This window comes from Tribolium madens, unplaced genomic scaffold (genome assembly GCF_015345945.1).
Source record: "Tribolium madens isolate multiple individuals breed KSU strain unplaced genomic scaffold, Tmad_KSU_1.1 Scaffold_2;HRSCAF=44;Tcas5.2_LGX, whole genome shotgun sequence".
In the NCBI taxonomy this organism is placed as follows: domain Eukaryota; kingdom Metazoa; phylum Arthropoda; class Insecta; order Coleoptera; family Tenebrionidae; genus Tribolium; species Tribolium madens.
The window spans coordinates 3385566-3410562 of NW_025400995.1; the positions used below are offsets into that span (position 1 = coordinate 3385566).

General features: G+C 35.6%; 3 protein-coding genes across 7 annotated transcripts in view; 2 read left to right on the top strand and 1 right to left on the bottom strand.

The window, feature by feature from the left end:
• The first annotated feature begins 265 nt into the window (after nucleotides 1-265).
• On the top strand, nucleotides 266-17918 carry LOC123006327 (cytoplasmic polyadenylation element-binding protein 2). 2 transcript variants are annotated; one of them, XM_044400732.1, is made up of 7 exons: nucleotides 266-1211; nucleotides 3253-3367; nucleotides 14167-14217; nucleotides 15042-15358; nucleotides 15416-15626; nucleotides 15691-15983; nucleotides 16045-17918. In XM_044400732.1, exons 1-7 carry the CDS (start codon nucleotides 444-446, stop codon nucleotides 16159-16161), a joined length of 1872 nt encoding a protein of 623 aa, XP_044256667.1. In that variant the 5' UTR covers nucleotides 266-443; the 3' UTR covers nucleotides 16162-17918. The 2 variants fall into 2 exon arrangements, with proteins under 2 accessions (XP_044256667.1, XP_044256668.1); XM_044400733.1 differs by lacking the exon at nucleotides 14167-14217.
• A 2352-nt stretch (nucleotides 17919-20270) lies between these two features.
• LOC123006180 (peptidoglycan-recognition protein SC2) lies at nucleotides 20271-21155 on the bottom strand. Its single transcript, XM_044400461.1, has 4 exons — nucleotides 21017-21155; nucleotides 20756-20970; nucleotides 20598-20709; nucleotides 20271-20547 (listed from the first exon to the last, which is right to left on the bottom strand). Exons 1-4 carry the CDS (start codon nucleotides 21063-21065, stop codon nucleotides 20357-20359), a joined length of 567 nt encoding a protein of 188 aa, XP_044256396.1. The 5' UTR covers nucleotides 21066-21155; the 3' UTR covers nucleotides 20271-20356.
• A 2955-nt stretch (nucleotides 21156-24110) lies between these two features.
• Nucleotides 24111-24997, top strand: part of LOC123006178 (small conductance calcium-activated potassium channel protein) — a 48317-nt gene continuing 47430 nt past the window's right edge. For all 4 annotated transcript variants that reach the window (XM_044400460.1, XM_044400456.1, XM_044400457.1 and 1 more), the window contains exon 1: nucleotides 24111-24284. The gene's annotated coding sequence lies outside the window, so the exon portion shown is untranslated. The remainder of the gene's footprint in view (nucleotides 24285-24997) is intronic.

Sequence of the window (24997 nt, forward strand, 5' to 3'; positions counted from 1 at the left end):
AAAATTTTGTTTAGTTGGTGTTTTAATATTTCTAATGTTACGGTAAGAAGAATTGAAGGTGGTTTAAATTTTTTCTTGTGAACCCGTGGTTGATAGTGCCGTAGCGATGGTGGAAGGTAGATGGTGCGCGTCATGATGCAAGCCATAATGGTTCATATGTCGTCATCAGCTGTTCGATCTGATGCGCGCGCTGTCACGGTCCTTGTCGACGTCAGCTATAGTTTGTTGAGTATAGTAGAGCGCAAGTCAATTCGATGTAATCTTTGGCAGGCGGTCACTTCGGCCTCGGCCGAATAGTAATCGTGCGAAATCGGGTGGTCCTTCCGCGCAAACTAGTGACACTGACAGAAAAGTGGGCTGGTGGTTCACTGGTGGAGTGTTCTGCGGGTGTACGTGTATGACATAACGACGATAACCGGCCCTAGACTGAGTGACGTGCACTAATGGGGGAGTTTAGTTTGAGTGGCAACGCGAACATCGGTTTGAGTGCTGTGGAGATCCCCGTGAACACGTCGAAGAGCAGCAGCACAATATTCTACACCACACCTACGTCGACGTCGACGAGCGGCACCGACTCCTCGATCCTCCAGGCCGGGAGTCGGCCGATGCAGGATGAGGAAAAGGTCAGCAGCGCTGAGGAGGCCCCCGAGAAGGGCAAGGAGGACGTCGAGCTCGATAAGCTGGAGGCGGCGTCCACGAAGGCCGCGGCCTCGCTGCCGCTCTTCCACCCCGCCGAGGGGGGCGCCCCGGCGCTATGGTCGGCGGCCGTCGAGGACTCGTACGCCCCCATGAGCGTCAACGGCCTCGGCTTCCAGAACTTCCCGTCCCCGAACCAGCAGCAGCTGTTCGGTAATAATCAGAGCCAGGGCCGGCGGGCCATCACGGCCAGCCACAATTTTCCCCACATGGGCCGCCAGTCCGGCCACCCGCTCTACAAGGGCTACGGCTCGTGGGCCAGCCCGGGCCAGACGAGCTGGTCCGGGGGCTCCTCGGCCTGGAACCGCGGCCGGAGCGTGCCCAACCTCACGCCGCTCCAGCAGATGGGAGTCGCTGGCAGGAAACCTAGTCCTACCTTCAACCATCAACAAGTCATATCTCCAGTCAAATTCAGACGCAGCACCTCTTATCCGGGCAAAGGGCCCTTTCCCCAGCCTGCTCCCACTTTCGAAATCACCAACATGGATGAGGCCAGAGATCTACTTCCCTATCAGGTAATGTGTGGCACTTTTGAGCACTGCACTGTGACTCTTGTGATTGCCACATGCCACACGCTAGCTGTTTTGTGCTCTCGTCTGCTGCTGCTGCTTGCTGTGTCACCCACTACCAAAATATCTAGTCTAGTCACTTTTGTCTGTGATAATATGATCTCAATAATAAACCATTAATCATTATTTCATGTTTGTTTTTATTTATTATTTTTTTATTTTGTATTGTTTTTATTCGTTATTAGGACATTGTACTTGCATTGCATGGTCCAACTTTTAACACGTACAAAACCAAGATATTTATAGACATAGAATTTTGTTTTCAATCAAACACTCAATGGAGCATGCATTTCAAAAGTATATGTACACCGTTTTGTATCTTTTGCTATATTTTGTATCTACACCCCCATAATATTATACATTCTTAAACCTGAGACAATAAACACATTCGACAAAATTTTATTTGTCTTTTGAACATCCTTTAAACGGAAGATTTTTACATAGTTTACTATCTATACCTTTGTGGTCTGTAATACAACCACAAGATAAGACAGTATTGTTCCAAATCTAGTCTTATCTCCATCATAAACTTATCTGTTATACAAATTTATATGAGAATTACTTGCAATGATAATAAAAAAGTTAAGCTCGACCTACGATTCAGAGTGAAATGACACACTCAGTATATTTAGGATGTACCGAAATAACTTCCAGCAACTCGATAATTTTAGAACAAAAATGGCGATATGCTTTTGTATTGTTTTTTTCAATACTTCACAGATACAATTTTGGATTTACGAAAAAAAAATAAAAAACTCATATGCTAAAACTCAGATATTCCACGAAGGATCTACTTATTTCAGCCGAAAGAACATTGATAAATTTACACCAGGCACCTAAAATGACACCCACTAAAAATAAGCGGAATCGTCAAAATTTTTAGCAAAAGAATGACGTGTTAGGGTAGCTAGACATTCAGGTGAGGTAAGCAATGAGCTGAAAATAGAAATGGCCATGAGTTCATAGAGGATGAGCTATATATAAATAAGCGGAGACCTATGCTATATTCGATTTTCTTACTATAGCACTATAGGGAACCCAAAATCGACGTAAAATTATAAACATCCAAAATCTTCCGATCAGGTCGAAGTATTTTTAAAAATTTGGCGAGCTTTCAAACCGGCCGGCAACAGCCAAATTTTGATAATTCTTATCAAAACTGTAGGTACATTGCCAAAAAACCTTATAGCAAAAATAACTAATTTACTAATTTAGAGTGATAGGCAACACATTAAACACATGCAAATTCAGCTTGTTAATAAAATAATACCTTACTTGTTTATTTTTGAATGTTTGTGTATTAGTTGTAGGGAAGTTCCCCCTTGACGCTTTGTAGTATTACTCGCTTATTAATCCAGTAAAATACTCTTAGTTAATTTTGGCAAAGTCACAAGCCGTATTTAATGAATTTAGATCTAATATTTGGTACATTTCAGCACTGTTACTTTACTTAGTTTTACTTTGACTCGATCAAGTAAAAATTCTTTATTTGAAATTACAATTAAGAATAAAATATCGTTCCTTTTACTGTTAGTTATTCAATAATAGTGCTCATTTCGACTCATGCTATGATTGCTATGTAAAAAAAAATTAAAGACATTTTATATCACTACAGGATTATTGCGTATTGATTTTAGTGAGAATGTAATGAAATGACCCAGTTCTTGGCATAGGCAACCCACACGACACAGGCGTAGTTATTAGTTTATTCTTGTTGCGAACGACTCTGTCTTAAGAAAGCTATAAAAAGGGATTTCAATTCTTGAAATACTTTAATAAGATCAATTCGGTACGTTTAATTCAAGTGATTCAACCAAAACAAAAAATTCTATCTAAAGCAATCCTGAAATTATAAAGAATACCAAGCGCGAAGTTCAAAAAAAGGTAAGGATAATTTTGTGTCCAGCATGGCTTAAGCTTCCTTGTGTAATTTTATGTTGGTTTTAGAATCGTTTTGGGGATTAATTAAGAAATCTATTTTTTATAGGACCGGTGTGGTGTAGTGAACGCGAATGGAAGTAGTCCTTTAGAAAATATGAGAGGCCTAGAACATTATTTGAATGATATAATGAGACCACCTCAAGACTCAACGGATATCAAAGGTAAAGAATATTATGTAGAAAAAGTGTCAGTTAAGTATTATACGCAATCGAATAACCCAAAGCGTCAAAACAAACAATCAGAAATTTTCTCTTTTTCCAGACCAGATAAATGAAAAAGTCAATAAAACAATTATTTTTTAAACTCTTAATGAAGTTAATTATTTGCATAAGGACTTATCGAGGCATTCAAGGTGAAGCTGACACTATGGCTAAATAAACAATTGAATTAAGGAAGCGTATTCTCTTCCGTTTCGTCGTTTATTTTTTCGTGTAATGGATATTAAAAGCTTGATCGGTGTGTTTGAGCTTTTACTTTTGTTTATTGGTTCAGACACATAGGTGTCCAGGAGGTACTAGACCGAAAAATTTCTTATTATTTCGTGGTTGTTTGTAAGCCGTAGGCGAGCTCATCAGTATTTTTCAGATCAAAGAAACTTGTAAAACTTTGAGCTTGCTTTATAGTAGGGGTCTTTTTTGCATGCAGTTTCACCGAGGGTACTTATAATTAGTATTGCACGAGGTTGTATGTAAAACCAGAGCGTCAGAAAATTGTCGTGTTTCTATACAAAAAGTTATTTTGGTTCGAAACGGCAGTAAACTGCGTAAGGTACTGTATAATAAATCAATATTTCCATCAGCGGCTACTGCAGTTGAATGCCGACGCTACTCATGGTCCTGAAAGGCAGTCAACCAAATTATAAAAAAATTATCTTTCCGTGATTCGGTTCATTCAAATAAATCGCCTCGAAATTGATTACCAATAATTCTCTTCGTCTTAATGCAATTTTAAAATTCATCAAAGCGAGCTTCAAGTTTAAATACAAAATAATTTGCATAAAACCCAAAATTAACGAAGAAAACTTGACAAACTGTCAACTAATCCACATTTTCATAGCACTTCTCGTGTAGCTTTGAAATTATTATTTCTTTACAACCCGAGGTGTAATCATAATAATAACGCTGCTAATTATATCATTTAAGTTTTATGTATTGTGTCGAGCACATACAACTAGCTAATTACCATTAATTTTTTGTAGTATTGTCTTAACTAGTGTCTGTCTTGAATACAATTAGAAAAGAATTATGTAATTTCGAAGTAGTGGGTGGCAACACTACGAAAGAGTTCTGAGCAGCATATTTAATATTATTGTGATTGTAATTACAAAATGATTATTTTGTATTGATTTGTACTTTTTATCAGAAGTGCCCCTGACACGATTTAACCGTTTCAAATAACATTACGCAAAAATAACGAATTTATTGCAAATGAAAATCGTGTTTTTTGTTAATTAATGCCGACTTTGAGGGGATTTATTTTAGACTGTCATCGGTGTGTGACAAATTAAATATCGGCGATTTTTTGTGGTTAAACTTTTTCCTGCAGCTTTACGGAAGAGAAAGTTATTGAGTATTTTCAAATTGAATAAAATTTAAAGCGTTTATTTGTGTCAGTTTTTGTCTTGTATTTGCTGAATTTCATGCATTCGGTTTTTCTGAATGAATAGACAGCAAAACTCGAAATGTCCAGGGTCATGATTCTAACTAATAATTACTTCCTATTTAATTACACATTGACGAATTCGAGGAGTGTAATTATGAAATGTTTTATTCGTTCGGTTCCCACCGGTTTGTGTCCCTTGGAGCGGGCATGACAGTTATATTTCAAGACAATTTGACGCAGTTTGCAGTTGCAGAAACTGTTTCTAAAATACTAATTAGGAGTCAAGGTAGTTAGCACTTTTATAATCCACGTGTGTTCAAATTATTTTACTAAATGCAAGTAATTAATGCACGGCAACTTGCATTCTAATTTCGAAAGTGTTCCAGTCTACACAACATTAAATACATTGTTTCTGAATTATAAATTAGTTGAGTAAAACCGTGCAATGGGATATTTATACGACATTTTTTTTACCGGAGCTATTTCCTGTAATATGAGCGAATTAAGGAAATTCTTTTGCCATTCAGTCTTTTCTGGCGAGCTCTATTTTATTAACATTGGCCTAGATTAGCACACTCGACATACATAGTTACACTATTGAAGTAGCTTCATTTTACTTTTACTTCCTCTTAGTTTCAACACGGGGGCTATAGTAGAGCCCTGAGGGATGTCGCACATGTCAAACAAATAAAAAAAAAATCCGACAGATATGCAATAAATAAGTATTAATGACGTTTCTGATCGATTAAGAATAACTGCGTGGAAAATATTAATTGGAATAGGTCAAATGGAGAGCAATGTAGGTAAAGTATAAGATAAAATCCATTGTCTGATGTTGGTTTAGTAAATATAACTCCATAAAAGCGTCATATGAGCTAACGGCAAATGTAATCGTAACTTTTACGACTCCGGGGACTTTTTTAATGAAATTAATAATAAGTAAGTTGCGTCGCGACGGTCAATAAAATCAGATTGTAGGCATTTTCATCAAGAAAAACAAGATTCAATTATGGAGGATGTGTCATCTCCATGAAGTAATCCTTTAGATATAATTATTTAAGTCTCTAATTGTCTTTGTGATTTTAAAGTGAAGTAAATTCCGAAATTGCACCGACTTAGAAATCTGCTTAAATTTCTATACACTTTAATCCATGTTCTGTTTAATTTCATTTTCATTTACATAAAGTGAATAGGTCTCCAAAGAGACTTATTTTCTTGTTTTCCTCTACAAATAACAAGGGGAGATAATATGGCGCTGACATGAAATTAGAAATTCATAGCGTTAATCGATAATTGAAAAAAAAAGTTTGTACTGTTATCTGCCCGATATTAATTATTTTCATTAATAAATATTAGGTCATCAATTAGTATAATTTAAGTTAGTAACTAATTAATATGAAATTTACGAAAAATTAGTGAAACCGGTATGCGTAATTGGGACTTAATTCCGTATTAATGGAAAAATTAAAGGAGATACTCCATATTTTAAAATTTGTCGTTTTTTGAACAAAATTTCAATTTGATTTTCCATTTTTTAACAGTTTATCGACAGAAAAAAGTACACACATTTGTATTTGCGATTCCATTCCACTTTTTGTAGTTGGTGGTTGTAATCTATTTTTCCATTTTTGACTGCAATTTGCATTCAGTCAACAAGCAACGCTGTTTTTCCTGAATTGATAGTTAAAATACGTAATTTGAGTCTTCTTCGATCAAACTAGTTTGGTTTTTGATGTGTCGTGACTCGATCCACGTGACCAAACTGATACGAGAATCATAAACATCGTTGATATAGAAATTTGAAAAAAGAGTGAAGGAAATCGTATTGTGGTGTTATTTTGTAAGATTCGTGTCTACATACATAAATTGATTTATAAATTGTATATACACAACGGCATTTTGCAGCTTTGGGTATTTTCATAGTCTTTGATTTTCATCCAATTTGATGAAAAACGCCGTCGGTGAAATAAGATAAGTCAATTCCAATTTTCCTACGGTCGTTCCGCTGACAGATTAACTGTCAAGTAATTTACACATTTATAAATAAATTTCTAAGCAATCTGCATTTTATTTTTGACACGTAATTAACTCGTATTTTACAAAAATAGTTTTATTTAACGGGACTTATTATTGTGACATCGGAAGCATGACTGAAGTTTTTTTCATTTTTACGCCACTTTGTGTAACTGCATTGTAATTTAGTTTTGAAATTAATCGAATTAATTGAACGGGATGGTTTGGTAATCTAATGGACATTCTAGTTGTCATCATCGGCTAAAATTTTAATACATTTTTGGTAGTGAATGTCACCTAAAGTGAATGTTTTTGAGATCGTCGTCAGAATGGAAAATAATTTATGTAATCATGAAATTGAAGTGGATAATACCCCCCATTTTGTAATTACGTCAAATTAAGCGTTTCTTGTCGTAATTTTGTGTATTCATGGATACAATTGTTAAAATTGATCAGGACGTTACTTAACTGGGTCATGATAATGATATTTTCAAAAATCTCGCCTTGTTGTTAGGTTCATGAACCTCACAAAGTTTCGTTTCACTTGTCGTCTCAGGTAAGTTTCCGATCGTCTCTTCTTTGGTTGTTCCCAGGGATTCGAATTTTCCGTCAATAAAGTGTCTACTTTCTATGTATCCTTTACTTATTTCTTGCATGTATTCATCTGGAATAGCTCCTTATGAGTTATTGTATGTTTTCCAGGAGTCATATTGGTGTATGTAAGGGCCCTATATCTGCACCGACTAATTGGTCTTATCTGGGTGAGTAAAATCTTTTGATGTCTGCATGTGGGTGGTGGAGTACTATAAGTAGTCACAACACCTCAAATTATGGTTAATCCTTCCCGTTGTTGACCAGGTATGGGCCCCTTCTTCTCATTTATCACTTCTTCAAGGATTTTCGATCTTCGATAATTTTTTCTCTAATACACTAATTCTCCACTGCAGGCTTTTATTAACTGCATTAAGACGGAATAAGGTTTCTTTAGTTTAAAGTTTTTCTGCATTCATACAAATATTCAATCGTAAGAGCGCTAATTAAAACGACGCAAACTCTATTAAAAGGAGTTGCCATCACGCTCATCACAGTCGAAAGGATTCGAATTAAAATGCGCCATCTGTCGCCCAAAAAGGGTCACGAATCGATCTTAAGTCAGTCAGTTTGGTCTCGCTGAAAGCTGAAACCTGAAATAACAGTAGCTTTGATGCAGATTCTCCAGCTGTTTGGTGCAGTATGGGATCCCCACATGCGCAGACTTGGCTGAAGTTTAGTCTGGGCTGTGGTACAGCTTTATAATTTCCTCTATCGCATTCGTTCGTCGCGTGTCAGTTCAATTCGCGGTGTTGTTGTGGCGCATGTTCCTTACACGCGCTCTCTTGTTCCCTAGTGTGCTATGTTCAGGGCTTACGGAACTTCACCTGTGGACACCTCGACCCCTACACCTACATGGGGATTACAATTCAACTCCATTTCTAAAGGTTGGCATTACCCTAAACCCGTAAAGAGCATTTTTGGTACTTGTGACGAAAGGATCTATAATAGGTTATAAATTCGAATCAAATTCGGTTTTAACGTATTTTATAATGTTTATGATAGCCGATTTATCTTTACGTTGGTCGAAAAACGATAACGACTGTTTTGGTGTGTACTCTGATTATTTATGTAAATATTAGTGACGCTAATTACTTGCTCTGATATAACAAAATATCACGACAACGTTACATATTAGCACATTGCGACAATGTTGGATACACTTATCTACATTAGCTTCGAAATTTTTTATTGACTTTGGAAATTCTACTAGTGCTAGATAAAGCCCAACCCTTTAATCAGATAAATTTCATTGAACGGAAGGATTAACCTTTGAGGAAATGTTTTTTTTTTTTCTATTTCTCAATGTTAAAGTTCACCGTTTAATAATTATTATTGCATGGAAGGGTATTGATGAGGTTGCGGACTACTTGCTTAATAGAAAATTTTCTCCAAAGCACATTTATGTCTAAATTAAAATTGTTTACAGTGTTAAACAATTTATTCCATCTTAAAACTTTAAATCATGTGTTTATTACGTAACTAGTGAGGATTTAACCTAATTAGAAAAAAAAAAAACTACTAGTCATTTTGCGATAGTCTAGTCACCTGATTGAAATCTTTTGGTACCGCTGATTCCAGTTATTTGTCGCTTGATTTGTTTACAATTTTACGAATTAAACAACGAGGACAAAAATTGTGTAAATATCTACAATTGTTAAACATATAACCTTGATAATGTTACTAGAAACTAATAATTCCAATGAAAGTATCATTAGATTTACCAAGATGATTCAAAATGCGTGTTATATAAACTAGTTATTTACAAAAAAATTGTTAATGGAAATAGTATGATGCGGGATGAAGTGATTATGGTCTCTATCTAATTTTTATAAATTCTCCAACTCTCATTGACATTGAAAATGAAATGGGTCACAGTAAACAAACACCGGACGTGTGTTTACTGATTTATATTATTTAGGCCTTACCGACGATACGTTTAACGTTTTATCAAAATTATAGTAATTTGTACAGAATTCGAATTCGATGTGGCTCAGGTCTGGAAATCCAGGTGTCCAATTTGTTAAAAGCTGGTCATTATGTCTAAACTGTACCATAATATAGATAAAACAGGTAGTTGACGTTATTTATGACTTTTTAAACGTTCCAAGATATGGAGAATGTAATAGTTTGTTACGATATCAAATTCTTGCACTACCTGTTTTACTTGGAAATTTGAGTTAAAGTTACGTTATTGTTAGGTACAGCTTCTAGCATTAGATGTAATAATAATTTGCTGGATTTTTGCCTCGTGGCTCAATCGATCGGATTGAACAAAGCCCTGAATGGCTGCGGTCTCGGTGGCAACTCTTTTAATTCGTACGTCATTCCATAGAGTAGGCAAATTGTTGTAAAGTAAGCGTTTCCGCTACGCGCTTCCCGCGAAGGGCAATGGCCGGTTCCGCTTAAGTTACGGCTCACGATAAAGCCTCATTTAAGATGCACTTACGTGACATCCATTTGGTCGGGCCCAATTGGGCATGTTCCTTCCTGGAGGCGCAACGAGGAAGTAGCCTATCGACCGATTTTGTTGATTGATGATGATGACAGTAGTCGGCCTCCAGCAAATCTTTGTATAGGTCAGGCCTAAATCGCGATACTTGAAAATGCTAGGCAGTTTTAATTGCGCAAACAATAGGAAGTTGGTGGAAACAATGAATCGACTTACAAGTCGTAATATGATCCTGCAATGTCGAAGCGATTTTAGGAGGGTCGCAACAATGGACTTACGTAATGGAATGGGCAAGGTATAGTTCGGTAAAGTTATTGTTTTTGCACAGCGTTGGCAAGGTGAAGGTTGTCACACACTATACCTACAATTCAGTTTTATGACAATTTATTTGCAAAATGTTCAAGAATCTTAGGATTAATTATTATTTCCTCCCATAATAGCGACGAGCTTCCTTTTTATCCTCTCATTTTAGCAACGATCCGACAATTGCAACAATGTTCCACTAATCTTTCTTTAAGGTTTTAACATTGAAACGTACTAATTATATGGTGTTTTACACGGATTATAACCTTGTGGTCTATGTACTATTCGAATAAATTTTTAGGTCAGATTTATTATTGATGTAAATTGCAGCTAGTCAGCTCGTATTTCTCCCCTATCTCCCTCACGAGGGGCATCTCATGTAATAACAACTCATAGATTACGCTTTATTAATTTAAAAACAGCTTATCCCTTTCTCTCTCATCTCCACAGGGGTAAATCCACTATAGATTATTCACACCTTTCTAAGTATAAGTCAGAAGCGGCAATTAATTCCAGTTGACAAATTTCATAATAAACGATCATCACTATAACGGTTCATTTTTCCAAATCGTTGATTTAGAAATTAGAGTGAAATTTGCATCAATTCAGACTTGTGGTAATCCTGATTTTTTTTTGCTTTTTGAAAGTGGTAATTTATGCTTAAACAACTTGATTACGTCAAATCTATAAAAATGAAACAGTGGCGTACGATGACATTTACAATCAATGGGGCTTTTAGAGACTTATCATCTGCTGTCGCAGCTGTAGGGGGTGTAAGCATGTGTCAAACAGATAATACGAGGGGCGTCTTGTTTATGACGGTTCAATTTTTAACGAGCGTCATATTCCTGATACCCTCATGATATTTCTAAGTAACGACTAAAGTCCATTAATTCGTTTATCACGAAAGAAGTAGCAAATTTCGGCAAATTCCATATCTTGATAACTCTACGGAAGAGCGGTTCCTCTTGAGAAATCCTTACCTATTATCAACTTATTACGATAGATTTAATGAAAATAATTTTATTTTAACGATTTCCGTTTCCTTTTCCTCGTTATTAAATTGATTTTGATCAAATTTCACCGCAACCCCTATGCGTTTTTACAGGAAATGAATGAATGTCAAAATGGGATGACATTTACGTTGTTATTTACGTAATTTCATACATTAAGTAGCCGATGAGTACTTATACGGAGAGTCCTTGAAAAGCACTTGTAGTGTGACAAATGCGCTTTATTATAATCGAATGAATAATCGACGCAACATTTTTATTTAAAATGTATTTAAACATGAAATGAAATTGCACAAACTTACGTTTCGTTGCTAAATGACACAGTTTGGGTACCACTGATCGTGATGCAATTGGCTATGATAACTAATTATGTGAACTACCGATAGCAAATCTACAAACTCAATGGAAAATATTAACATTAATTCGCAAACAAGGGAAGTTTGCTTTTGTTGACCTCGATGTCAAGTCCTATTGAAATTTTGGTCAAGATAAGCGGGAAGCTGAGACGAAATAGTGAATTTGGGGCACCCCAGGCTCTATCCGGGGTGTTGTTAATGGAAAAAATAATTGAAATGTGTGAGAAAGAAATCTGGGATAGATCGAGCGAAATTTAATTAGCGTTCTAATGTTTGACAATAATATAGTGGTAGATTTAAGCCACGAGGGGCGTCGAAAGGTCCCATAAAATTTACAGCTTCAATCTGTGCTATGGTTTTGACAGAAGCAGGGCATGCGTATTCTTAAATGGTTTAAATCGATAGCGGGGTAGTTGTACTCGACGGAGTCAAACACCCTTTATTTTAATTCAAGCCGTTGTTCCGGATTCTCACCCTACTTTCGAAAATTTCGGATAAATGCTGCCATGCTGGTGGATATAAATGAGAGTATAGTTTTTCGTAGTTGTTACGTGCTTTTATTTCATCCCTTCTATTGATTTAGTCTCAGCTGCGTCTGCACGGACTTCTCATGTATCGGAATTTCGAGTCGAGTCCACTTCCTTAATTAACTTTTTTCTGCTATAATGAATTTCTTAATTGTTACCTAATCTATTGTTTAAAGATAATTTTAAAAGCTAAATTAATTGAAGGCTCATGTTGCACAAAAATGTGGCGTGCGCGGATTTTAGAAGTAACTTTCTCTGTGACAGCCATTCATTTCATTATGTCTGTATTCAAATTACCCATATAAAACACTTGAAATTTTATCTTTAAGGTTAGTCTCTTTCGTAACGCTTGCAATCCATAAATTTGTCCTAAACTTTACAACAAAAAAAATATGGCACCTAATAACTTTTAGACACATCAAGTAAAGTCGTAAACTCGATCAAATTTTCCGTAAATGTGACAATCGGGTAAATACACTGACGTAATCTCGGATAAACAATTCACCTGTAGACTGGGAAATGCAAATAAAACTTGGTTTATCTCTTAGTATACAAATCTAGTTAAACGACTCGATCCCAGCATTCAGCACCACGTGGATGTGACACTATTTTTGCAACCAACTGTACAAAACATAATCATTGTAAATGGGTTACTGAAAGTGATAAAACGTGGGCGAGTCCATTTCGTAATTGCTAAAATAAATTTCCAACCAAACAAAAGCAAATTTTCGTCAAGTTCACTTATGCAACTTGGAGTATATGCATTACTTGCATTATTGGATCTGGTGTAAACTGTTTTTGGTACACTTGGATCTCGAGCTTTTCCTGCAATTTTTGGGGCAAAAGGTACGCACTTGCTGACAGCGTCCTAATTGCTCGAGATCGGGCATAATTGCATTATGTAATTTCAGAAGGTGCGATATAAAGCTCTACGGTGAAAGTTGTCGATAATTTATACGCAATAACACTTGTCTACAAAAATAGATTATGTTATTGACCTTGCGTGCGTTATGTGGATCAAAGGTAGCACCATATTATTAAAATTCCGGAATAATTATTAGAAAATAAACTTCTATACTCCTGTGGCGTAGGCGCTTGAATAAATCACGCATTGCGAAAACTCCAAAAATGCCAAATTATATGTTCCAATAAAACGTGTTGAGTAACATGTGTCTCAATTTTCTTATCGATAAAGTTCACTCTACACCCGAAGACAGTGTGGCGCACTTTTCGCCAACTTGCAGATTTAATCACTAGGCCAAATCAGCTCCCAATTATGACATTTAAACTGTTTCTACTCCGACTGGTTTTATAATTACTTTCATATTGAAATGCAGGCTAGTATGTTAATGAAAAACTACAAAATCCCGCAGTTTCACTAAAACATTTTAATGACACGGAGTTCAAGCCAAAAGGTTATCTTTCTGAATTGTAACATCATTGATTTACACACACGGACCATAAACAATTGTTTTACATACAATTCAATTGAATTCAAACAAGAATAGGTAAAACAGAGGCCCCGATTTGCTGCTTTGTGGAAAACCAGTCGCACTCGCTGCATTCGGTTTACACTAGATTAGAGCAAACGTGATTTACTAATTATAGATGCTAAATTAGTTGATGAGTTATAATAGGACTGTAACCAATATGGCATATGGTCTCGATTAATTGACAAGTTAATTATATTACTATCTGCAATAATCAGATCCCTATTCACGTGCGCCGAAACATTTTTCGATGTTACACTAATCAAAAAATGGTAAAAAATTTCAGGCACCATCGATTAGTGTGGCAGGCCTCGAGCTAAACGTTTCCGTAGTCCTTTGTTAAGTAAGATGTAAATTATTTTTAACGAGGGCTGCTACCCTCTCGTACTATGATATAAAATGAGAGTAGCTTTTAAAATTTCGTAATATACCCTTAATATATTACGATTAAGACGTAAATTTGCGTCATAAATGGAGCAAGTTTAAACGGATTATTAAGTGCTGCTCGTTCTTTTGTGTGCTTTAAGGCCACAAAGAAGCGTCTTTGACATTTTCGTAAAAATCGACTTGGCCTTTGGGTTTTATTGTAGCTAATATCGTGTAATTGTTTTAGGGTTTATCAACTGCAATACCAATGCTTTCCAGTCACTGACACAGTTACATGGTAAGTTTTTGATTTTGTCGTTTAGCTAACCGAGAAAAATGAACGTTTGAATTTTTCAAAATCGATTCTTGGATGTAGGTATGTTTTACAATTGCGTTACAAAAGATTCAATTTTAAACATGGCAGCATACAAACAACAACAGTACTGGAAAACAGTTTAATTTTACGACATGTTTATTTACGTTTACGTAACATTAAATTAAAACATTCTCATAAATTACTTCATTGTTTACTTAATATTTGTTTGGAGCAAATTTAAAATGGTTTACCCTCACTGTTCCCAAGGCCTCGCGGGGTGTTAAGCACACTGTATATTATTGTTTTTTTGCAAGGACGATTAGTTGACAGTTTCCATTGGTCGAAATTAGCTCGAGCTTGATGTGGTTGTAGTTAATAAATAGTCGGAGCGAAGTGGTCTAATTGAGATGGAAATCCAGCCAAATATACCGAAAACAGACTGTAAGCTCTCATCCCCGCTAAGGGATGATGAGAACCGGGTGAGACAGCACACCCCCACCAAGTTAAGCACGTGCTGAACCAGGGTCGATGCACTCATCCACGTGCCCTCCTAAAATTGGGGTAGTTTCTGCGTAAAATACGCATGCGCCTCTTCACTATTGACAAACTTGCCGTCAATTTCACAAGCTACCAACTCGTTTACCGATCTTTATCAAGCTCTAACTATTTGGTACATACATAGACCAAATAAATGCCGTGTTTTCCTGCATGAGCTGAACCCCTTTTTTCAAATAAATGTTTCAAAGTAAAGCATTTGCATTTCTCAGCTCGACCTTTCCGATGAATAATGGATGATCTTTTTCTAGGGAAATCGTCTTACTTCCAAGTTTTAGATGACCAACCCGGGCCTGTACTGCTCGAAGAGCCTCACTTAGTGGATAGTACGTTAGGTGGTGCACAACCTCTGAGTTCTCCATCGAGGTCGTCACCACATTCGCAAGGTTCGGAAGGCGGGGAGAGATTTTCGCGTAAAGTATTTGTCGGAGGCCTTCCACCGGACATAGATGAAGACGAAATTACGGCTAGTTTCCGACGATTCGGACCCCTCGTCGTTGACTGGCCCCACAAGGCTGAAAGCAAATCGTATTTTCCCCCAAAAGGATATGCATTCCTATTATTTCAGGTGGGTTGTTGGAAAACTCCTTTTGTTTCATCAATAATAATTTGGGTTCTCTTATAGGATGAAAATTCTGTACAAAGTCTAATAGATGCGTGCATTACCGATGAAGATAAATTGTATCTGTGTGTATCGTCGCCAACAATCAAAGATAAACCTGTACAGATTAGACCATGGAGGTTGTCGGATGCGGATTTTGTTTTAGATGCTTCTATGCCGTTGGATCCTCGGAAAACCGTTTTCGTTGGAGGAGTTCCACGTCCTCTAAAAGCTGGTAATTTATAATGATAACGCTCGTGGTAACTAAACTAACGTTTCAATTTGATTGATTTCTCTAGTGGAATTAGCTATGATAATGGATCGTCTCTATGGTGGAGTGTGTTATGCTGGCATTGACACTGACCCAGAGCTCAAGTATCCAAAAGGTGCAGGACGAGTAGCGTTTAGTAATCAGCAAAGTTATATCGCTGCAATTAGTGCACGTTTTGTCCAACTTCAACACGGTGATATTGACAAAAGGGTAGAAGTGAAACCTTACGTTCTCGACGATCAGATGTGTGATGAATGTCAAGGACAACGTTGTGGTGGCAAATTTGCACCGTTCTTCTGTGCTAACGTGACTTGTTTGCAGGTATTAGGATTGTTTGTGGGATGTTGTATAAATTGTGATTGAATCGTATTGTTTGTTGTAGTACTATTGTGAACATTGCTGGGCGACAATTCACTCGAGGCCTGGAAGAGAGTTTCATAAGCCTTTGGTAAAGGAGGGTGCGGATCGACCAAGAGCTGTTCCTTTCCGCTGGTGTTAACGCAGGAGCGCTTAGTCAGCGGCCGCCACTTTTAGCTTATTACCACCGGCGGCACGGCTGTCCATCGCATAGGCATAATTATCTAGTAGCAATTATACATATTTAAAGTATACATGTAACCAGTTATCTTCTGTCTGAGGCGCCTGGTGGTAGCGGATTCCACTGCACCAGCACCAGCCGATGCGTCTGCGTTCAGCCATTGTCCGACTACGATGTGTATCGCTGTATTTCGAAACGAGAAGCCTCCTTTTGGTTCTATGTCTAGTTCTAGTAGGTAATCAAAAAGTTAAAAATAAAAATACAGAAAAATCAATCGGGGAAGGAACCAAGAGAGGTACTTCTACATATGATGTTTAGTGCGGTATAGTCAGAAACTTTCAGGGTATTGTAAATACTAGTCTAATCTGCAAGCCGCTGCTGGGCAGAGGATCTTCGCTTGCGGCGACCACTTACCACTTAGCCCCCAAGTACCTGACCGGCCCGCCTTTGCCCGTGTCCCGCTATTGAGCTCCCTTTAATAACAAACACTAACCCACCTGGCTTTCCCGCTGCCCCGCAAACCTGCTTTATGTCCGCACTCCTACCATCCTTTATTTTAATGTGTGATACCATAAACGTCTTTATGTATTAAATGAATTGCACGGATATGTATAGTATATATTATATATAGTATCAGCTATTCTAAGACTTTGTATTTTTTAAATTTGAATTTTTATACTAAACTGTTATAAATGGTGATTAGCAAAAGTTTGATGTGTGCAATAATTGCGTTTGGGGTAGCCCAGCTGACCTCGGCGCCGTAGAGTTTTATCTTTAACCGTAATTAATGAATATATAACGTTTCCTAGGTAATTGTGTAAATAGGCGCGGGGCGAAGAGATTGCAGGCCGTACCCCTAAACGTCTAGTCAGGGTGCAGCCACCCGGCCCGTGCGAACCATCTACAATATGGTACAAATATGTATTGATATGATTTGTAAAGATTTACACTCCTTTTTCTACTGTTTGTATATTTGCTCGCCTGCCCTGTGGGGAGTAGATGATAGTTGAAACGGACAAGACCGTATCATATTCTGTAGACAGTTGTCATTTTGATCTAACGATTACATAACTTTTTATCCGTTTTTGAGATTTAGAAGTGTGTGCAGTCAGATTGTTTCGAAACTGATTGTATCATTTTCATATTTTTACTATGTAAGCTGTGTATTTATTGGAAAATTTTTAAAGTTGTATACATTTTTTACTTTTTATAACTGTTTTCAAGGCAATTTTTTGAGTTATTATTTACTATTTTATATGTGGATATGGACAGTCAAAACTGTGACCAGTCTGAAATGAAACTGGCAACAAGTACAGTGTTTCCAGTTTGATTGTAGTTACCATTAGTGCAATACATCGGGCTGTTGCCTCGATTAGGGATAGTCAATTGTTTCAGATCCTTATTGTTGCCCAAATGGATCTTTCAGTTTTTGCCCGGTTTGTTGACCGTTGGCTACTTGACTAGCAACAAACTAGTTTATTATTATTCTAACTATTATTATTTTTTTTTTGTATTTTACAAAATACTATTTAAATTGTTTTTATAATTATTTTATACACTTTTGTATGTTTGTTAGTCAATTTGAGATAAGGTTTGTAAAACTGTATAAACAGTTTCTCCTTTAAGATTTTGTTAAATATCAGACTTTTTATGTTTTTTATAAATATTATATAAAATGTCAATTTGTGTTTATTTGATAAACTGCTGTTAAACTTCAATCTCTTTGTTTTTTACACCCCACATTTATCCAACGCTTACAAAGCAATTACGGCAGGTTCTTTCAACAAAATATGACACTACAAAATGTTTTTTTGCATCAAAGTGTGTATGTAATTAGTAGATACAGAACCAAGGAAAATACTCAACTGAAAAAAAAAAAATTAAGTGACAGAGTTTTCATATAAAAGTCACGAATACCACACTATCCCTGTATGATGTGTACTCTGGCTATAGTTTTTGATATTTATTTTAAATATAAATTAATAATAAATAATGACTCCATTTGTGCGGTTTTTAAAATTCATCAGAAAAAATAACAAAAGAAAAAGAAAACGGAGGTGGGTATCGGAGAATTTTTAATGTACATTATAAAGAAAAAACAAGAAAGTTTTCTCCACATTTTAATATCAAAATAGGAATAAAGTTGCATTTATTATCTAAACAGATTTTGTTTTTAACTTTTATTCCATGTTCATGGTTCCCTAGAACTGAGGTGATGAGCTCTATCATTTTACTAGATCTGCACGAATTAAACAACCATCATAAAAATAAAATTTTTTTTTTCCAGTGTTTTTCATGAATCGAGATTTCCAAGAGTATTTAAGAAGTCCCTTTTGTGCTCATTTGTGTCCAACGTAATAATGAAGAAAAGAATGTCATTTATTTGAATGATGGTATGGCCCCCACAAGACACGTCTGCCATCACCACAAATGCCATTTTCTATCATCGACGCTGGAGTTCTTTCCACAAAATATGACACTACAAAATGTTTTTTTTTGCATCAAAGTGTGCATGTAATTAGTAGATACAAAGCCAAGGAAAATACTCAACTACTAAAAAAATGACTGAAACAGTCTCAGACTTTTTATGAGCAAAATCCTCACCTCAAACGTTTTTGCTCCATTTTTGGCTTCTGCTAATGATAAATAAATACAAACAAGTGTACATTAGGAAGGCGGTTCTTCCACAACTAGATAGTTTAAACATTTCGAAGAGGTGTAGATACTATAAAAATTAATTTCAGTGTCAGATTTAAAAACTTAAAACTTCCCTTTTCCATATCATATATTCATCTAAGAAACATTCAAATATTATGACTTAAAAGAATTATGGTTGCGGTTTGAGCTTAGCCGCTCGCTATCCGGTTCTGTTTATAGGGGTACCATTCTTCTCGCTCGTGACTGTACCTGTCTAAACTTTTATTCACTCCCTATTTTTGCAAACGCATATTTTTTAAAAATATAATACCTTCAAGATTAAGGTGACCAACCGTCCTGATTTAGCCAGAGAACATGTTTAGATTTTTATTGTCTTGTCTTGTTTTACATTTATGTCCTGATTTGTCCCGATTTAAGGACCAACACACCTAAGTGTGTAATTTTTTGACAGCGAAAATAAAATAGCTTTTCATTGTGAAAAAACTCAACTGAAACTAATTTACCTATTTCTACAAATAGGTACTTAAAAATCGCTTATTATAATGACCAAATTAACTATTAATTTTGCTTGGATAGATTTATTTAATGTTTGCACAGAATAAAAGAGTTATCAAAGCAATTCATACGAAAAAAATGAAATTAACACAAAACAATAAAATAATATGTTAATTATTAGATTAGGGTCCAAAACCTGTTTTTTGTATTTATGTCAATACTTTGCATCCTATATGTATTCTTATTATATTTAAGTTTTTATACAGAAACATTAGTAATACCTACTTTTTGTGTTCTGGAATAAATTTATTACAATTATTTTTATTAATGTCCTGATTTTGAATTTTTTGAAATTGGTTATCTTATTCAAGATTTATTGGTTTAAATAGTGTCGGGTTTTTCAAAATTACACTGTTTGTATAAATATCATGGTTGGCTTCAATGAATTTTGCATACTTTATTCAGGGGTATTACTTACCCCAAATTCATAAAATAAACCACAAAATTTGATTTTAAATTTTGATTTAAATTGAATATGTCAATTTTAACCACTTGTCAGTTGAAGACGCAGCCATTTTGAATATAAACATACACTCGATAAATTTTTGGCCCATTGATATAGGCAACCCAATTAACATAGTGGAAAATTGGTTTGCTCATTTTGGGCTATTGTAACCAAAATTATTCTAATTATTTCAAAAATAAATTCCCAAATGGTTCAATATCAAAATTTTTATTTAGTTTTAAGACTAAATATATAAAACCAGTTTAATTGATAATGATTTCAATTGTTCCAGTACACTGATCCTTATTTGGGGAATAAGTATTTAAAAATAGACTAGTCTTCGAAATAAAATTTGTTTGAATTTTTCATTACTATGTACTCCTAAATTAGGATAATTTAATTAATACTCCAGTTGATATTAATTTTAATTTATTGTTTTAGAGCTAAAGTAAAACAAATATAGCAGTAATTTTGTATGAGCAATTATTTTTTAAATCATTATGGCCGCACACCAGCGTCAAAATGTGCCCATCTACTGATTTCATTGAATAATTGGTTACCAGGACAACTAGTTCTGCTTCCTTGCCGATGCCCAATCAACCGATAATCATCCCGTATATAATTCCCTTCTTGGGCACAAGAAATTAACTGTTTCAGTGCATCTAATTGTGTTTGCGACGGTGCTATGCCTGAAATCCATTAGTTAACGCAACCGAATTATCTAAAACATTTAACTCACTTTGAAAATTTCCAATAACACAAATTCCGATACTATTCGAGTTATAGTTTGGGACATGAGCCCCCCAGATACCCCATCCGCGTCCCTCATAAACATTACCATCACCTCCAATCTGAAAAAACAATCACTAATCTACGAAAAAGGTTTAAATTAAGTACCAAGAAGTTATAGCCGATATCTTGCCAACCGTTGTGATTCATGTGATAGTCCTGAATGCCTTTTACGCGATTTTTACACGACTGTCGATTTTGGCAATTGGCATCGGCAGAATGGTGGACCACCACAAATGGGGCTGGGTTTTGAGCCAAACTTTTGGATGATTTCGGCGCCCTTGCGCCCCATTCTGATCGGGAAATAATCGTAGGGCATGCACCTAAACAATTATAAAGATTTTTGTCCAAACTTATTTGCACACTCACTTTGAGCCAAGTACGGAAAAACTACTAGAAGTAAAACAAGTCGGAACATTTTGTTACAAAATTGTGTCTCAAACTAGCCAAGTTGCTAAACAATCATTTATATAATAATATTTAGTATGTAATTCCCCTTGTCGGATTACAAAGATCGCTGAGGTCAGCTACATCCTAATAAATAATTGATTAGATGAGGGGTTTCCCACTTTCAGAGTTGATAGTGTTGTGTTTTATTTTGTTTACCAGTCTCAAGACAAATCGATTAGTTAAATAGAAAACATGTTAAATAAGTTAAGTTGCATGCATTTGCGTCACGAATGTTGAACGAAAGCTCTCAAAGGTGTATTGGGGGTTGCCTGCCTCACGGAAAGCACACGGAAGCTGAGTTAAATAAACAATAACATAAACCGCTAATTTAAATAAAGTATAAAGTTGAGTTAGGTCTAATTAAATCTAATGTAAGTATGATTTAAATTACGATCACGTGTTCAGAATAAATAATGGAAGCGCGTGATGTTTAAATTTGAAATTTATGATATATTTTGAGCTAATTTGCTGTCATGCAATAAAACTAATAATTAAATTGCAGAATTATAAATTCCCGGAAATTTTACTGAATAATTAAAATTCATATTTTGCCAGTTTTGTTATTGTGAAGGTGGATCAGTGTGTCAAAAACTGATTATAATTCAGTCGATGTGACATTTCAAACATAAAACATGAATCTAATTATGCAACAATTAGTTTGGCTGCATTCATCAATACTTTTGTTTAGAGCGTGCTTATTAAATTTGTATACATTGAATTGGTGCAACGGGTCGCTTTATGTATTATTTCGAAAAACACAATGAAATGTAGTATTGCTGTTTTTTTTGGGTGTACATTTTTGTGACAAATTAACGAATTGCAGTCATAGTAATTTTAGAAGAGACAAATATAACGAGACAATTATATGTAAACACTATAGTACATAGAAACATGCAATACGCCATCTCCGGGGAAATTTACAAAATGGGGCAAGTGTCGTCTCCCGTTGATTTGCTGTATGAATTTTGTCACGATCTTACACTGAATTCAGTATTTCCTATTATCGGAAGTTTCTTAAACCGAACTAGTTAATGACTCAATATAGCAAGATCCAAATTAGATCTCTTGTCTCGTATTCTCTCTGTTCGAGTCCGTGAAGCAGGAAAAACCGGCTAGTAGAGTAGTAAAGGTGGTCGATTTCCCCCACCGCTAATCAAATTTAAATTCAATGAGGTGTATAAAAACCGGTTCCACGGAAATCAGGATACCAACACGTCGGAATAAATGTTTAATAGAAATTTAATGTGGCAATCATTTAAAAAATTCATCCCAGCTTATGATTTCTTGACTTCATAATTGCGATTTTTACACGAATTTCTATGGCAACACGCGAAGCTAATCGATAGCAACAAAGATTCACGTAATGCAGCTGTCTTAATACCATATCGAATTTGATCCAATCAGACCCAACTAAAACAGTCAGTTTTTTAAATATTAAAGCCCCTCTAAAAGCTTGGGGTGCATAACTAACAAAGTGACATTCGTGGAAAATTTATAACTGTACCAAAAATTTGTTTTAATGTAATTATGTAAATAAACAAGACCCAACGCTCCAATTTAACATCTTGCCAACTCCGGCCAGTCCTTTTGTCCAAAAGACTTTTATCTGCTTTTGGATATGTTTCATAGCTATTCTCTCGCCACAGACTTAATCGAGTTACTTTAACGTGACTCTTTTAATAATATTCTCTGTGCTATCAATGATAAAGGCCTCTTATTTAAAGTTTCAATTGGAACTATTCCAACTCTAAATCAGTTATATAGTCTATAGGTTGGAAAATCACTAAATTCATTTCAACTATTCGGTTAATTAAAAGACATTGTTCTTGTCTTTTAGTAAATAACAACAAAACCTTCATCGAGATCAATAACCATCCTAAATGTAATAACCTTTTTATGATGGCGTGAATCGTCTTTGTGTATTACGTTCTTGATTAGACTGGGTCTATTAAAAGTGGATTAAAGTGACAGAAAGTTCAGTTTGCTTGCTTATTCACTTGATTGATAGTTAATAATAATTGCATTGTATACAGTATTCAAGTCCAACATTAAAGAGCAAAGTGTGCAATTTCACTGTTTGCGTTTTTGCTATATTTGAAACTTTTCTGCATCAATAAACCCACATATGCATCGGCTTGCAATTTCCATTATAGTTGCGTTGCATCATCAAAAAAGCAATGAATTTCTTTCGAACAGAAAAAGAATAATTCACGAGGAAATTTGGTATCTTCTAAATATCAAAGTCCAATTACTTGCTCTAATATATGTTCACTAATAAATTTACACCAATTTATTTTCTTCCAATCCAACTTCACATTGTAAAAATATTTACGTCTGGGAGTTAAAAAATTTAGTGGACAACTTGGTTATTAAAAATGAAGTTTTAGCTTCCTAAAGTTTAAAAGGTTGTTCTTTCAGGTCCAGTTTTGTAAATATTTGATATGATAGAAACTTGTTTACGATTTTGTTAAATAAAAATTTATTCGCGTTCAAAATAAACCACAGCCGCAAACTTGAATAAGTGGTATAAAGAGAATCGATTTTTGCTCCAGAGAAGATGAAGTTCCATCGCAGAATAGCTTCGGCTTGTCATATATATTTTTATTATTTTGAACAAGTTTTTGAAGTAGTAAAAACAAAGCAGACTTTAGTAAACATAACGGAGACCAGTGGCGCTTTACGATTTTTCTCACCGTGCTATAGCTATAAAAAATTCCAGCGTTTCTTACTTTCCACAGCATGTGAGCATTTTTTTTTTTGCATTGATGAGAAATTGTGTGAATGAGAGCGGTTGTTTGAGAAATAGTTAGAAGTGGTTGCGGAGTAATGTCCGAATGGGGTTGTAGATGCATAACAAACTCCTCGAGTTAGAAGTTTGTTTAAAAAAAAGTTATAGTGGATCGGGTGGGGCAGACCGGTGGCTCGAACACGCGCGCCACTGAGCGTCGCGGCGCGAAAAGACGTTGCGCACCCGGCGTCGAACAGCGTGTAGTATGACCCGAGAATCGAATAAGAACGTCAGGTGGTGTGCCGGGCCACACGAAACCACGAATAACATATCATAAAACCGGTGATAGTAACAAATATCGGTTATGTTAAAATTGCTTGTAGTGCCTAATAGATTTATTTATTTAGTGGTCCGTTCCTACGTAGGAAATCGATTTTGGACCCAAGAAGATGATTGAAGGTATCGTTTTATAGTCATTTTTACCCTAGCGTGCCACACTTACGTGTCGATTGATAACGAATCATGTGACTCCATGCAGATGACTTCTTGCATCCCCTCCTCCCAACTCACGTGCTACTCGACGCCTCCATATAACCTCTGTACCGACCTCAAACAACCGGAGATCTCCCGGAGTCCCGGAGACATGACAAATCACTTAATTGACTCTTAATAACTAGGATTAATACCACCATAAAACTATAAATAATGAAAACCGACTGTAATCGACTTATTCTTGATACTCTCCACTCAAATAACCATAAAACTTAAGTTCTTATTTAAAAATAGTTTATTGGTTTTACGATTTATAAATAATTAGAAAAAATGTGCTTCATAACACGTTACCAATCAATTGGTTTTCGATACTAAACTTTCTAATAGAAGCTTTGACAATGATGAGCTTCAAACCCATGTTTATCATTAAATGATGTTTCGAATTTTGTCTATCGATCATTTTTCTAACCTTGATGTAAATAAAATTTTTATAGACAAATTGGAATAAACATATGAACATATGATTTAATAAGTGTTACAATCAATACAATTAAAATCAATAAGCAGAACAGACAGACTACTATAATTTCCTTAAAATCGAACATCATCAGATGGCCCTTAAAAAGCTTGCATAAAATATAAATTATTCTTCTAATTTGTACCCCCATTCATCTTATCCA

Coding starts and splice junctions, on each gene's coding strand:
- LOC123006180 (XM_044400461.1), bottom strand. CDS start 21,065: ATGTTCCGACTTGTTTTACTTCTAGTAGTTTTTCCGTACTTGGCTCAA. Junction 20,710..20,755: donor ATATCGGCTATAACTTCTTG/GTACTTAATTTA, acceptor TTGTTTTTTCAG/ATTGGAGGTGATGGTAATGT. Junction 20,548..20,597: donor TGTTATTGGAAATTTTCAAA/GTGAGTTAAATG, acceptor AATGGATTTCAG/GCATAGCACCGTCGCAAACA.
- LOC123006327 (XM_044400732.1), top strand. CDS start 444: ATGGGGGAGTTTAGTTTGAGTGGCAACGCGAACATCGGTTTGAGTGCT. Junction 15,359..15,415: donor ATGCATTCCTATTATTTCAG/GTGGGTTGTTGG, acceptor GTTCTCTTATAG/GATGAAAATTCTGTACAAAG. Junction 15,627..15,690: donor TCCACGTCCTCTAAAAGCTG/GTAATTTATAAT, acceptor TGATTTCTCTAG/TGGAATTAGCTATGATAATG.